General features: G+C 33.8%; 3 protein-coding genes across 3 annotated transcripts; 2 read left to right on the top strand and 1 right to left on the bottom strand.

The window, feature by feature from the left end:
• Nucleotides 1–655: 655 nt before the first annotated feature.
• LOC125202300 (proteasome subunit alpha type-7) lies at nt 656–3,631 on the top strand. The gene is made up of 3 exons (XM_048100679.1): nt 656–951; nt 1,902–2,316; nt 3,314–3,631. The coding sequence occupies exons 1-3, from the start codon at nt 779–781 to the stop codon at nt 3,476–3,478; spliced, it is 753 nt and encodes a 250-aa protein (XP_047956636.1). The 5' UTR covers nt 656–778; the 3' UTR covers nt 3,479–3,631.
• Nucleotides 3,632–4,471: 840 nt separating this feature from the next.
• LOC125204980 (H/ACA ribonucleoprotein complex subunit 2-like protein) lies at nt 4,472–6,102 on the top strand. The gene is made up of 4 exons (XM_048103763.1): nt 4,472–4,682; nt 4,761–4,830; nt 5,353–5,458; nt 5,862–6,102. The coding sequence occupies exons 1-4, from the start codon at nt 4,547–4,549 to the stop codon at nt 6,021–6,023; spliced, it is 474 nt and encodes a 157-aa protein (XP_047959720.1). The 5' UTR covers nt 4,472–4,546; the 3' UTR covers nt 6,024–6,102.
• Nucleotides 6,103–12,521: 6,419 nt separating this feature from the next.
• Nucleotides 12,522–13,594, bottom strand: LOC125201884 (myb-related protein 308-like). Its single transcript, XM_048100174.1, has 2 exons — nt 13,105–13,594; nt 12,522–13,029 (listed from the first exon to the last, which is right to left on the bottom strand). Exons 1-2 carry the CDS (start codon nt 13,365–13,367, stop codon nt 12,645–12,647), a joined length of 648 nt encoding a protein of 215 aa, XP_047956131.1. The 5' UTR covers nt 13,368–13,594; the 3' UTR covers nt 12,522–12,644.
• Nucleotides 13,595–15,660: the final 2,066 nt, after the last annotated feature.

The raw sequence follows: 15,660 nt of genomic DNA, 5'->3' as shown, positions 1-15,660 counted from the left end.
AATGTCATTTTTACAATTTTGAAAAAATGATTTGAATTTGTTTGACTGTAAATCCGTATAACTAATTGTCTACTCCATTTCTAACCCCAATGCTAATCATATGCTTATCATCAGTGCCGCTGCAGTCGGAAACCCACTTTGTCTCCGAGACAAGGAAGATCACGCACTTCCATTTCTACATCCATTTGTAATACGGACTTCTCTCACACAGACTAAATAAATTAAATACTCCCTCCGTCTGTTAATAAATGTCGCATTTTTCCTTTTTGTTCGTCCGTCAATAAATGTCTCATTTCACTTTTATTATATTTGGCTAAAGGCCCTACATTCCACTATATTTCCATACGTTCTTCCTAAAGTCCTCAACTATGCTGGTGTCTTTTACAAGAATTAAAACAACACGAAAAATATCTGCATATACACGCCTTTGAGAATATCGTCTTTACTCTTAACCATTTAAAAAAAAATCCTTTTACATAACATTTGTACCCAAAATCGGATTTTTCCCTTACCAGTTACCTTGAAAGGGATGGCATGGGCATTTGTTGTTTTAATCATTTAGTTGGTATTTATGGGCCTTGTGTGTGTAAAAATCGTTATCCTTGAAATTTGAGTAGCTTGGGCTTAAGTCGATTTGAATCCAACACTTTTATAATTCAATTGTCGTGTCACCCAAGCTCTCTCTTTTAAACTTCCCAATTTCATTCCCACTCCTCTTCAATTCAACAAAATTGCATTAACGTAAACAGATTCCGACGGATCGGTAGATTGTCGAGATATGGCGCGATACGACAGAGCAATTACCGTTTTCTCGCCGGACGGCCACCTATTTCAGGTCGAGTACGCTCTCGAAGCCGTGCGCAAGGGTAACGCCGCCGTCGGTGTTCGCGGCTCCGACACTATCGTACTCGCCGTCGAGAAGAAGTCCACTCCTAAGCTTCAGGATTCAAGGTGTATTTCTCCCTCTTTATCACGCGCATGATTGCAGATCGGGCAATATTGTCTTTTCACTCTCTACTGAACTTATTGCGGTTTATATGTATCGTGCTATAGATTTAGTTAGGGATTAAGGTTTGCTATTGAGGTTTAATTTATTTTCTTGATGAGATTTTTCATTTGAGTTTTTTTGTAATCTTTTCCTAAAGATGATATGCCTGTGTTGTTTATACGTGTTGGGTAAATAAATTTCGGTTTGAGCTTAGTCTTTCATTGCTGAGTCTATAGCTTCAATTATCAGTTTCATTGTGTTCATTGCCGTTTCTGGCAAGATTTTGCCTGTGGATGAGAAGAAGGATATTTAAAGCTTGGGTTGATTTGTAAAAGGAGATGGATTTTTGCATTGTTTAAACTCACAAGTTAGGATTGTTGTGGGCAAAGAAAATGCTAGAGAACTCCTTTTGCAAACTGGTTTTGAAAACATGAAGTGAATACTGATAGCTCATAGCTCAAATGATTCAGAGAGCTGCTGCTGGATACCGTTTTTGAAAAGAATGCAAGTCTTTGAACCGGATGCCATTTTGAAAAGTAGTGTATTACCATTACTGATTTATGTATGTAACCTTCAAGTTTCATTTGTTATATCTTTCAAGAATTCAGAATAAGTAAGTCACAGTTCTAAGGTATAGTTCAAAGTATTTTGAGGATCGGTTGTATTCCTGAATGCGGTTTCCATTTCTTCTCTCATCATTCCCTGTGATTTATCCTGGCTAAGGCGAGACTAATGAAAGTTGTTGAGTCTGCCAGTTTTTTTTTTTCATTAACCTGTTGAATTGTATAACTTTACTTGTAAATTGTTTATATCTCTTTACTGTTTCACTGGGAATCAATGCAAGTACTTCAAATTTGGCTGGTCTAGGAAGCCTCTTTGCTTTAAATACCTACTTTTATTTGGTATCTCTCAGGTCAGTGAGGAAGATTGTCAACTTAGATGATCACATAGCATTGGCATGTGCAGGCTTGAAGGCAGATGCTCGTGTTTTGATAAATCGGGCACGTATAGAATGTCAGAGTTATAAGCTTACAATCGAGGATCCTGTAACTGTTGAATACATAACTCGCTATATTGCTGGTCTTCAACAAAAGTACACACAAAGTGGTGGTGTGAGACCTTTTGGCCTTTCAACCTTGATCATTGGGTTTGATCCACATACAGGTACTCCAGCACTTTATCAGACAGATCCATCAGGCACTTTTTCAGCGTGGAAAGCCAATGCTACTGGGAGAAATTCTAACTCCATCAGAGAGTTCCTTGAGAAGAACTACACAGAAACATCTGGCCAAGAAACCGTGAAGTTAGCCATCCGTGCTCTATTGGAGGTAAATTTTAAATGAATCTAAATTTTTTTTTAATTGAATGACACTTAAATTTACCATTTCACTTGTTTCTATCACTATTGTGTTATTTCACTGCCAAGCATTCTCTTTGACAAAGAATGTGTACTGTGTAGTTGACTTTGTCACTTTGTCCTTGTAACTTATTTGTTCTAGTTAAAGGGATCCATGGACATTCTTCCCACACTACTTTGAACTATTATGAATTATAATATCTTTAAAGAGATCCATGATTCAACCTGCATCCGCAGCAATGTGTGGCAAGGCGATCATGATGCATGTCCTATATTTAGGTCTGCTGTTATAATGAATGCATCAATTCTTGAATAATGGGTAGTGTGTGAGGTAAATCCCCATTTAGTTACTACTCCATCCATCCATAAATTTTGTCACACTTTGACCGGGCACGGGTTTTAAGAAATGTAACGGAAAGTGAGTTGAAATAAGTGGATCTTACTTTTATAAATTAGTTTTATAATAAAATGTGAGTGAGAATGAGTTAGTGGAATATGGGGTCCACTACCAAAAATGGTAAAAAGTTAAATGTGACTAAGTTTGTGGGATGGACAAAAATGGAAAAATGTGAAAAATTTTGTGGGGCGGACGGGAATGGAAAAATGTGACAAACTTTCTGGGACGGAAAGAGTATATTTATAATTAATTGGGCAGAACAGATTTTGAACATAACACTAAAACCAAGTTATCCTAGGTGAAAAGTCTGATATTCGCAACTGTGACCCAATCTCTGGTGCTGTATGTTATACCAATTGAATATGTTATTGCATGGCATGTTATTCTGTATAAATATGTAGCATGCCTTGGTTGCATATGTTCTTCCATCTTTTGATCTCTGTTGCTGCATCTCAATTCTCTGTGATGGTGTTTTTCATAACTAGGTACTATTTCGGTAGAGTATTGACATCTGCAAATGCATTGTTTGATTTCATGTCTAAGAATTTTTTTTCTATTATCTTGCTTGAAGGTGGTTGAAAGTGGAGGAAAGAACATTGAAGTTGCTGTGATGACTAGAGAGCAGGGACTTCGCCAACTTGAAGAAGCTGAAATTGACGCCATAGTTGCTGATATAGAAGCGGAGAAGGCTGCTGCAGAAGCTGCGAAGAAGGCCCCTGCAACCAAGGAAACTTAAGCTCTTGTACTTCTTTAAATGCTTCACATTATATCTTTTTGTGAATTGTAATGCATATTATGGTCAGCAGTTGCTCATTTAGATTATTTGTGTCAAGGACAACTTTTTCAGTTTATGATCACGACTTGAAGCGTATTGATAGTTTGATGGTCATGGATGCTTCATCTCTCTCACTCTCTCTCACACACACAAAAGGGGCTTCGTGCTGTCTTTTTGTAGAATGGATTTTTAATCAAGAACTGAAGTTATGGAAAAAAAAAAACTACTCCATGAAACTGGAAAAACTTCAAAATTGTGCCCTATTAAATTAAGAGATATGGAACTCTCAAAAAGTTGGATTTTGCCCACAAACTTTGAAATTAGCAAATAATATCACGAACTTTATCCCGAGTTTGTTATTTCCGATCAAAGAAAAAATTTCGGCTATATTAATAGATTGAAGAACAATTTTGGAGGGTATGCTTCAAGAAAAACTATCCTCAAAAGATTGAAAAACTTGAAGCTCTCGAAGTTGTTGTCGAATTATAAAAAAAAATCTGTGTCATGATATTATTTACCGGAATTTTTTCTTGGTGAGAAATAACAAACTTGGGGTAGAGTTCATAATATTATTTGCCAATTTCAAAGTTCGTGGGAAAAATTTTAACTTTTTGAAAATTTCGTGATATTAGAGGTCAATATCTTAAATTAAAGTTGCATCATATGGGCTTATAAAGAGCCCAATTTCAGTTAACGGACTTACAAGGAAAGAACTTAAAATTGTACTATGATCTCGCAATTTGTCATGTTAACGTCTAAATTAACATTATAATGTATATATTCTCTTTAGTCTTCCAATAAAGAAAATGTTTTAGTGTTAATTATCGTGTTATTAATATAAAACTATTTTTAAAGTATAGATGAAAAAAAAGAGAGTTCATAAATTCAAAAAAAAAAAAAATCGAAAAGAAATTATGGAGGGCCTTTTAGATGTTTTAAATATCAGTATCTTTGATCTTAGAACCCTACTTCTGTGAACCCTAAACCCCAAATTCGTCGCTCGCCCACACAAACAAAACACACGCAGAGATGGGAAGCGACAGCGAGGTTGAGAAAACCGCGCAAAAGGAGAGGGAGAAGAAGAAGCTCTTGGCTCTCGCCCCCATTGCCAAGCCACTCGCCGGCAAAAAGCTGAGCAAACGTGCTCTCAAACTTGTTCGCCGAGGTTCACTCTCTTTTATCCATTTGTACTTCCGTTCGATTGTTTTGTTTCCGTAACCTTGTTTTTTGTTCGTGATTTCAGCTGCGGAACACAAGTGCTTGAAGAGAGGAGTTAAGGAAGTCGTCAAAAGTATTCGCCGCGGGAACAAAGGGTATTTTGATTTTGTCTAGATTTGGATGATTTTTTAGTATTGCAACCTCTTGTTTCCCTTGATAAACGTTTTTATTTTGTAAGGCGCCTTAATTTATGGAGTTTCTAATGTGTTGTTGGAGGTTATACTCGTTTCTGGTTAATTTTTAAACAGCTATGTAGTATATTTGAGAAATGTCTGCTCAAAAACTTATTTGATGTTATAGAATCATGAGCTTCAGTGAGCTGTGTTCGATTTTAGTTTTGTTTTGCTGCTACATGAATAAGGTCGATCGTTTAGAATTTAGCATCTGTTTGTTTGTAGCTGGCTTTGTTTCGTTTTCGATTATGGTATTAAAGTGGGAAGAACTTAATTAATTTGAAATATCCTTGACATGGTTCATCATGTTGAGTGATTGCTAGAATAAGTTTGTATGCATTTAACCTGATTTGTTTGTTTGGTTGATTTACTGAGTAACCTGTTTTAGGTTTTTTTTTTCTTGTGTTTAGTTTTTGAAACTGGGCCTTTACTCTTTGCTTGCAGAATTTGTGTTATCGCAGGGAACATATCACCTATTGATGTGATCACTCATGTTCCAATCTTGTGTGAAGAAGCTGATATACCATATATCTATGTTTCATCGAAAGAGGCAAGTCGCATTCTCTTCATTTCCTTATGATTGCTTGCCCTGTTATTACCTTTTGATAAGTAGCCACATAATCGTATTTTTAGCCTGTTTAGCCAAAGATGTAGGTGCTCATGTATTCCCTTGTTATTGTTTCAACTCTCCCTAACAAATCATTTGTGCATATTGAGTTTACTTTGAAGGCAGAAAATTTCCCCCCTCGACCCTCTCCTCTACTGCATATATTGCCACAGCTGAATCTGCATTGATTCTCACTTCACCACTTCCTTTTCTTTTGAACCTGTTTGTCCTAGGGCCTTGGTTTGCCCTACCATTGCATAAAACAATAACTACAGCAACTAGGTTGATGCAAATGTTGGTTATATTGTGAACTGATAAAAGGAGTATGATTTACTGCTCGTTTCAGGACCTCGCCAATGCAGGAGCTACCAAGAGGCCTACATGCTGTGTACTCGTGTCAACCAAGCCCGCCAAGGGAGAAATCGGACAGGAGGAGCAAGAAAAGTTGAAGGGAGAGTATGATCAGGTTGCATCTGACATATCTGAACTTGCAAACACAATGTTTTAGTCAGTGTGCCAAATATTACATTATGAAGTCTGTACTCTACTTCTATTAGGTTTAAGCTTAAGATGATGCATTTTCCCCAGCTTTTCTGATTCTTGAGTTTTTATATTATCTTTGAGAATTGAAGAGTTTTTGTTTTTGTATAGTGGCGAATTGGTTGAAATGACAAATTTTATTGCTACTACTACCATCAGAATGGCAAGCATGAACCATATGAAGCTGAAACCTACTTCTTTATTTCTACGTATGTCAAGCATATATAAGTATTCATTAAAACATAAATGAATAGTGATTACTAATATTAGCATCTTCACATTCTTTGTCCTCGTTATGTCTCATATGTCCTTATTTATATAGTTCTTATTTCATATTTTACCAACTCATTTTATTTACAATTATTACTAAAAACTAATAGTAATTTTTTCTTTATTTCTTACTCGTCCCAAGTAATATGACCCATTTTCTTGGGTGCCATGAGAATTTATGCGACTTTATTTTGTGTGAAGTGGAGAAAGTAAAGTAAGAGATGGAATAAAGTGAAAATAAATTGTTTCCATTTTTAGTAATGAGTCAACTTGGTTGGGATAAATAAAAAAGAAAAGTGAGTCATTTTCAGTGGGACGAAGAAGGTATATTTATTCATTGTACAATAAAAATTAAACTGAAAACAGACTTTATTTATGATTAAATAGTTGCAAATGTATTTTCTTTTTCTTCTATCTTATAGAAATAGTCTATATCCATCTATTATAGATTTTTTCTCCTACTTTATCATTTATGACCCACTATCAACTATACAATTTCAACTACTTTTCACCTTTTATTTTACATTATCAATTACGCATTAAAATCCGTATTAATCTCAAATGAATGACTTATGCATTTGGTAAAACAATGCATGTGTTAGGCCAGTAACATGGTAAAATAAGACTTATTTTATGGAAAAAAAAAAAACTTAAAAAGAGATATAGCTTATTGAATTGAGGTGGACCCATGGCCCACATCAGAAAAATAATGCATGTACCAACTGCAGAGGTGAAGTTGGTAACATATTCAATTAATCGTTAGTTCTCCTTTTCAAGTTTCAACATATTTCATTACTGCATATTCCCCTTCTATCGAAGTTAATTCATAACAAAAGAGAGAATAAAAACTTTAAATGTTTCAGTAGTTGGTCTCTGAAATCATCAACTTTGACTAAAATTTAGTATTTCCCGTAAATTTTAAAATTAGTCTAAATTATTACAAACTTTACATTTTGCTTATTATTTTCCATGGCTCAATCACCTAATCCGACTAAATGCATTTTTTTATCCTACTTGGTACTACTAAATCAATGTAATTTTCTAAAATCATCAACTTTGGTCGTTTGTCTCTAAAATCATCAACTTTGGCTAAAATTTAGTATTTCCCGTAAACTTTAAAATTAGTCTAAATATCAGAAACGTTACATTTTGTTTATTATTTTCCGTGGCTCAATCACCTAATCCGACTAGATGTATTTTTTTATCCTACTTGGTACTACTAAATCAATGTAATTTTCAACGTAGCTTTTTATCCTACTTGTCACGAACATAAAAAGTAATTTAAAATATTATAAACATTTCACAGTTGCCCACGTATAATAAGATTTTTGCTGAAGATATCTTATTTGGACTTGGTTGGGAAAAAACAAACAAAAGGTAAAGTTTGTGAAATTTTACAACAATTTTAAAGTTAGTGGAAAATGCCAAAATTTTGCCAAAGTTCATGATTATAGAACCAATATCCCTGAATTTTGAGTGATTTAAAATATTTACCATCACTAGTCCCTTCTCACACAACTAAAAGAGATATAAAAGACTTTAAATGTAAATTATATGATTGCATGCACTTATTCCACACTCAACTTAATTTAAATTCAACTTTACTGTAAGCATCAATTGAGATGTCGTTCAGGTTTGTGCATGCTTATTTTTGGATGGACCATTAAAATTATATTCATGGCGATATTTACATTGATGTTTTAACAAGTGCAATAAAGGCTGTATATATAAATTTAAAAGGAGTATCATATCTTAGTCGCGTTAATTACCCTTAGTCAACTTATTTACCACTTGAGTGGAGGAGGATCTTAGTGCCCTACCCCTTAAAGCAAAAAAAAATATGGAATAACTTTTGAGGATACATAAACTTTTGTGGATTTAATTCATCTTATTTTTCTTAATACTAGTATAGACTGTAAGACGACTTTGACTTTATATGTCTCATATATATAAGATCAATGTTATAGATCTGGCTAATATATTTTTCTCATGTGTTACTTATTTTAAGCATTCATCTACTTTTAGGTTGGTCGGAAGGGTCCTATTTAAACAAATCAAATATAAATAAAAAATTGAAAAACATGGTTGCAAATATTATATACATAGATGTTATATGAACTTTTCCCATTCATATACTACTCCTTCCATTCCGCGGTAGTTGAGTTATTTCATTTTCTGTAATGAATCGTAAAAATTAATACTTCCTGCAAGTCGTAACTTGTAGAACATGGCCAATGGCCCCACAACAAAGTCTTTGCATGTGATGTTGGTTGGATTTGGACCATTTTTTACCGGGATGGGATCCTCTGCTGTGCACAAATACACAGCGGCTCTTACTGTTTCTCACAATTCAATAAAATAATATATATTTGTTTATTTAATTTAATTTATTTTATTTGATTATTTTAATCATTTGTGTAGAAAAACATGGGCCGCTGTGTATTTATACACAGCAGAGGATCTCCATCCTTTTTTACCAGACATAGTTAGAAAATCAATAATTACCTCATTGTTGGTGTGAGAATACATATTTTAAAGTATTTTTTTATATGAGAGTGACCCTTTAGAAACATTAAACAGTGTGAGAATACATATTTTAAAGTATTTTTTTATATGAGAGTGACCCTTTAGAAACATTAAATAATATAATGCCCACCCCATTATGTGTAGAAAGGAGAAGGTTAAGAAATACTATCGCGTGGAACCTTCTAATATTTCTATTTTCTACCTACCACGATTAAAAAGGGTGATTAGAGAAATTTAAAATACAGAAGAAATATGACCGTTCAATGTGAGTCTGTATGTGCACAAGGGGTCATTATCATTTAGGTTTACCTGTTCCTACTTTGTCTATTTAACTTTTTTACTTTCTTCGTCTCACTGAAGATGATCCATTTTTATTTTTGATTTGTTCCAACTAAAATGACTCATTATTAATTCTATTTTATTCTCTTTTTCTTCCTTTATTCTCTCCATTCAATACACAAAATTTATTTGCATACAATTTTATATGTTCCCCAAGAAAGGGTCATCTTCATTGGGACAAAAGGAGTAGTACTATATAAGTACTACTCTCCTTTCTGCCATAAGCCAGCCACTTCTTTCGGGGACAAGATTTATGAAATTAGTATTTAAAGAGTTAAAGTTGAGAGAATAAAGTATGAGAGATAAAAGTTGGAGTGAAAAGATTGAAGTATGTGAGAAAATAAAGTAAGAAAAAAGATTTTTTACTTAAAAGAGAAATGACTAACTTATGATACAACATCCCAATAAAGAAAGTGATTCACTTGTGATAGGACGAAGGAAGGAAGTACAGTTAATTTTGTAGTGTCATGATAGTTTTTTTTACCATTAATTCAACAATTTAACTCAACAGTCTAGTATATAGTATATGGTACTCCCTCCGTCCCAAGGAAGATGATCCCTTTCATGGGCGGCACGAGATTTTATACAACTTTATTTTGTGTGTAGAGAAGAGAGAGTAAAGTAAGAGAGATGAAATAAAGTAGAGATAAAAGTGTTTTCATTTTAAGTAATGGGTCATCTTGGTTGGAACAAACTACAAAGGAAAGTGGGTCATCTTCAATGGGACGGAGGGATAACTCAAATTTATAATCATTGAGGTTTAGAGTTAGTATTTACACCGTCATGTATCAGATCTTTTAAGGTTTTAGACTTCCATCTAGCTCGTAAAAGCAAAGAAAATGGGTCGGTAGATGGAGTTTTAGACTAAACATACTACTAGTAGTTTAGATCATAATGCAAAACACCTCTTTGTATTACGTTCCTAACAGTTGTTTTGATTTTCAGCGTGTCCATTGAGTATGTTAAAAAAAATAGTAATACTAATATATATTCCCTCCATTCTATAAGAATATGCATTTTTTCAGTTTTAGTCCGTCTCACAAAAATATGTACTTTCTAATTTTGAAATGTCTTTCTCTCTAATGAGGTGAGACCCATTCTCCACTAACAATATTTTAATTACTTTTCTTTCTACCTCTCTTTTACTTTACTAATTTTACATTAAAATCTATATGGCATCCAAAGTGCATATTCTTTGACGACGGAGAGAGTAATATTATAAGATAAACTGAAAACAGACTTTATTTATGATTAAATAGTTGCAAATGTGGGGTGGGATGAATAATTGCAAGACCATTGTAATCTTAGCATTATGGACACAATTGAGATATATTGTTAGTGGCCCAAGTTTTTGAAAAAGAAAATTGAACAAGAGATAAGAATAAATACAGTCTCTAGTCATAAGCAATAGTGGAGAAATCGAATGAGACCATATATATATGTACAAATATTTTTGATTATTTGAGTTGGATATTACATATTCTTTAAAAATGCTTAAATACTAACTATAGGAAGAAAATACTTACGCTTCACATTTTTTTAACCGATAAAACGAACTAATAACATATAAGAGATGAAAGACACCAAGTTAGCCGTTTGTATTTTGATATCCTATCAATATAGAGCTAGTCTCCCTTATGCGCGCGCACGGCCGTCCACCTGCAACTGGTTCCGTCGCGAACATGCCCCCTGTAATGTGACGACTGACGGGAAGATCACTAATATAGAAGTTGTATAAGATACGCATTGACAATTGGAATCAATAGTATTAAAGGATCCAAAATGTGCCATCTCCTAGTTATAGCAATAGATTATGTTGTTTTGACAAAGTTTGTTTTTCACGTGAAAAAGGCAGGGATTTTGGGAGGACGTGATTAATTTTTTTCTTTCTCTCTTTGTAATTCATATACAACAATAAAAATACATTTGTTCCTTTAAACGTTCAACCTGTCTATCTTTCACGTGTTAAAAATTGAAATGTAATTTAAATAAATTCTCAACACTCTCACCTACTCCAACTGAAAGAGAATGAGAGACCATTGCACCCAACAAATATTAAGATTACACTTTTATTGAAACTAGCAACAGAAAAAGAATCTTCCATTCAACTTAAATAATCCATTTTTATTGTTTATAATTGAATATGATGCTAACCTCTCAAAGTGGTTTCTGAAAACCAGGATTAGGATATAAGGGTCTAAGACCGTCAAAACAAAATTATATAGGACAATAAATTAAAAAATACGGTGATATTTTTTTTATAAATATAGTGAGTAAATCTAGAGTGTATTGTGAATTTATAAAGCTAAAATTATACGGTATACAATGCTAGGCAGGTAGGCATTATGAATGTCATGTAGTACTTTATTACTACTATAAAAAATTTATGCTATTTTGAAAGAATCATATGTATTGCTATCAATATATTTTCTTTATAGATTGGCTTGGATGATGATTGTGAAATTTTCCTCCAGGGAAGTACTTCATAGTTGAATGAAAGTTGAAACATTGTTAGTAGAAGCAGTATTAGTTGATAGTAAATTTCACATGATTAACAATATAATATGTGATGTAAAAATTTTTAAAAATAAAAGGTTAACTAATTATGAAGGAGAGATCTAAGGTAAAAGTAGATTATTTTTTTGGGTCAAAAAGAGTGTGTAGATTGTATATCCAAATAAACATAATTATAAGTAAAATTATGAAACAAGAATATATATAAACTTGAAGAGATAGGGTGAGCACCTCTTCTTCCTCTTCTTTGCTTCTCATCCTCTCACAGCTTATCCGTTCCCGCATTAATATCTTTTGCTAAAGAGGACAAACAACAAAAAGGAATCTAAATTTAGAAAAAGAAAAAGTAATGAACAGAAAATGGTCTTTCTTTTAGCTCTTGAAATTCTCCAAGTCACATGATTCTTCACACCATCCATATCAAAGATGCCAAATCCACCACAAAAAGAACCTACCACTATTCATAAATATTGAATCTTATCTCCTAATATCATCAATCTACACAACTAACTCCATATCAATAAAGATAAAAACATTTTACTTTATCTATTAGAGACCAAACCCCAATTTCAGAAAAAAACTAGCTTATGAGACTAAAATTCAAGATGCAAATATTCTAGTAGATCATATCTATAAAATTTAAGCTACCAAATTCAATTTTGTCAAGACCAAAATTGAATGAGATTTCGGACCACCGAATCATGTTACTACTTTATTATGTGAACCAAACTGGATCGTATTTAGTAGTAGTACTAACATATTCATGATCCACACCTACTTTCTGCAGAAAGTAGATTTGAAAATCCACATCCCATAATAATATCTCTGCAAAATGTGCCTTAAATTGGTCGTGATCAATACATTTACAGTAGGAAAAATAGTGGGATGTACCTAGATTAATAAGTGTTAATTAAACGAAATGAAATACTCCTAAGACGGTTCATTTCATCTCCAATCTTCTACAATCCAAAACTCCAGATAAAAAATCATATCGAGAATTAGTAGCATTTGTGCAGCTGCAATCTTTGCTATTTTGGATGCCGAGACTACAAGCGAAGCACAAGGTACTACTACTCGTGCCCATTTTGAAGGCTTCTTGCTTCTGCTGCTGATGTGGAGGGCTGATTCTCAGATCAAGATTCAAATCTGGGCACTTTTCACTACTCTCTTCTTTGCTTTGTTGAGATGCTGAAGCCTCATTCATGGGGCGATGCGTCGTCGGATCAATTCCTCGGCTCACGAGCTTTCTTCTGATGTGCGTGTTCCAGTAGTTCTTGATCTCGTTGTCTGTCCGCCCTGGCAACCTCCCCGCTATAAGAGACCACCTGCACCAAATTAACTAATTCATGATTACTAATAAAAGTGGTGAATTATTTAAAAAAAGTAGGAGTAGTTACTACTTGTTGCCGAGAAGGCTGTGAAGTTTGATGATGAGTTCGTCTTCTTGTTGGGAGAAGTTGCCCCTCTTGAGATCGGGGCGGAGGTAGTTGATCCAGCGGAGGCGGCAGCTCTTGCCGCAGCGGAGGAGGCCGGCAGCCTTGGGGAGGGAGCGCCAGCAGCCCTCGCCGTGGGCGCGGATGTAGGCCACGAGCCGATCGTCTTCTTCTTTAGTCCATGCGCCTTTGTTTGTGTGAGCCTTCTCACAGCAAGGAGACCTTCCCATGCCCACCAAACTTGTACTATGAATATGATCCTCCTTTAATTTTGTAAAACCATTCTTTTTATGGGGTACAATTGATTATAGTGATTGTGTCAATGCCCAACCTTGCTTGGTGTGCTTGAGCATCAAGGCCGGCCCTTAGGACTCCTTGATGTGGCCTTATATATAAAGAGAGAGAGAGAGAGAGCTTCTAGATGTGGGTTGGTGGGAGAGGTGAGAGAGAGTGTGTGGTGGCATCTCATGGTGATATGAAGCATCATCTATTTCTATTATAGTACGACAACGTTATCATTTAGCTTAGGTGTGTCACGTAGTTATTTAATTTACATACTTCTATTAACTAAAGGTGACATTCAGGTAGGTGCAAAGTAAGTGCATTTAATTAAATTAGAGTAGTGATGTATTGTTAGAAAGACTAAGAAAATAAATCAATTCAAAATCAAGTTCAGTCCCTTTCCTAGAATTAGATTCACGCCCGGATTTCAACAACCACCTCCCTGTTATTTACTCCCTTCATCCCCGGTTAAGAGTCACACTTTGACCGGGCACGAGTATAAAGAAAAGTTGATTGAAAAAGTTAGTGGAATGTAGGATCCATTTTTTATCTTAATTTTATAATAAAATGTGAGTGAATTGAGTTAGTAGAATGTGGGATCTACCTACTATTTATAGTAAAAATGAAGTATGATTCTTAATTGGGGATGGACCGAAATGAAAAAGTGTGACTCTTAATCGTGGGACAGAGGGAGGGAGTATTTTTTTTTTGTTAGTATTTTTATATGATCACGAAATTTAAAATTTTTATATCATTATGCCCATCTTCAACTAAAAATGGAGTTGCATAAATGTAAGTTTCGAACTTTTGGAAAATATTTCATGTATAGAACAACGTGATGTGGATAAGATAAACAGGTCCGAAGTTAGGTACATATATGTGAAACTAAGGTGGGGTTTATTTTGTAAGCATATGGAGTAATAAAAATTGTGGTGGTGGTTGTACTTTATATACATTTGAATTTGGTGCTCCAACTTGTTGAGATCATTATGTGTGTTTCTGTCAAGAGCTTCTAGAAGAGTTGGAGGTTGGGGGAAAATGAAATGAGTTTTGTTTCAGTTGTACGTGGGTTTTGGTTTACCTTCCATAACTCATTTTTTATTTTTACAATTTCCCTTTTCTCAAATATGCCCATCATGTCCTTGTATATATAACTATGGTAATCTATAAAGCCAATCATTTTTTATTCAATCTCAATCACTATTAATTCATGGACCATATACTACTTTGTAATAAATCTTTTAGTTACGAGATAACACTTACAATCCTTCATTTTTAATTTATCTTTTTCCTTCACTATTCATAGTTTCGCTATTTAATTTACTTTCAGTTTCTATTTTAATTTATTTATTATAAAATTTAATTTAATTAATTTTCAATTTAATTAAAATACATAAAAATATAAAATATTTACATATAACATTAATTTTAAAGTTTCAAATTAATATTCAAATAGATCATCATTAAATTATAGTGTTATTTTATTTTAATTTTCTTAACATAAAAATTAATTTTATGTAATTAAAAATCTATTTTTATTTTTAATTGAACAAAAGAAGCCCACTTGCAGGGGCGAGTGGACTTCAAAGCCCTATAGGAATGTGCCATGTGGACGGGATTTTTTATCCACAACGCCAGCTCGCCATTGTCTCGATCGTCTCGGCAAGACGAGCTGGAGATGGCGACAAGCTTTGTTGTGGATGACCTGACATACCAAAAAGATTATGGATGGTGAGGACAGCCAAATCAACAAAAATTGTGATGGTGTGAACTGAGAAGGTGCTAAAGTTGAAATTGATCAAATAAAATTAAAAAATTGAATCTCGATGCCGAGATTCTTTGTCGTCGTCTGACTTTGGTTATACAAGATTCAATAACATAATGAAATATCAAACACAACCTTAAATTTTGAAAATATACTAGATATATATAGAGTCGAAACCGAAAATATGTTTAGTCTATGTAATATTTCATTGAAGAGTAGTAAGTTTAATGCGTTGAAATTGGTATTTAGTAGAGAAACATCACAAAGTCGAATGTCACGTATTTATATTGAACCCATTTTCTGAGTTCTGTGGCCTAAGATTTAATCATAAGCCCATTTTGTAATTATATTATTGTTCGTCCCAATTTTATGGCCCAAACGTATTATACACACCAGTTGACGTAATACTAGTAGCACAAAACAATCTAGGTGGAAGCTATTAAAATTTTACTTGGAATTTTTAGTAATAAATTCAG

This window comes from Salvia hispanica, chromosome 1 (assembly GCF_023119035.1).
Source record: "Salvia hispanica cultivar TCC Black 2014 chromosome 1, UniMelb_Shisp_WGS_1.0, whole genome shotgun sequence".
Classification (NCBI taxonomy): Eukaryota; Viridiplantae; Streptophyta; class Magnoliopsida; order Lamiales; family Lamiaceae; genus Salvia; species Salvia hispanica.
Note: the sequence above shows the minus strand (reverse complement) of the source record. Positions and strands in the feature narration are given on the sequence as shown.

Coding starts and splice junctions, on each gene's coding strand:
- LOC125202300 (XM_048100679.1), top strand. CDS start 779: ATGGCGCGATACGACAGAGCAATTACCGTTTTCTCGCCGGACGGCCAC. Junction 952..1,901: donor CCTAAGCTTCAGGATTCAAG/GTGTATTTCTCC, acceptor GGTATCTCTCAG/GTCAGTGAGGAAGATTGTCA. Junction 2,317..3,313: donor CCATCCGTGCTCTATTGGAG/GTAAATTTTAAA, acceptor TCTTGCTTGAAG/GTGGTTGAAAGTGGAGGAAA.
- LOC125204980 (XM_048103763.1), top strand. CDS start 4,547: ATGGGAAGCGACAGCGAGGTTGAGAAAACCGCGCAAAAGGAGAGGGAG. Junction 4,683..4,760: donor TCTCAAACTTGTTCGCCGAG/GTTCACTCTCTT, acceptor TCGTGATTTCAG/CTGCGGAACACAAGTGCTTG. Junction 5,459..5,861: donor TCTATGTTTCATCGAAAGAG/GCAAGTCGCATT, acceptor TGCTCGTTTCAG/GACCTCGCCAATGCAGGAGC.
- LOC125201884 (XM_048100174.1), bottom strand. CDS start 13,367: ATGGGAAGGTCTCCTTGCTGTGAGAAGGCTCACACAAACAAAGGCGCA. Junction 13,030..13,104: donor CACAGCCTTCTCGGCAACAA/GTAGTAACTACT, acceptor AATTTGGTGCAG/GTGGTCTCTTATAGCGGGGA.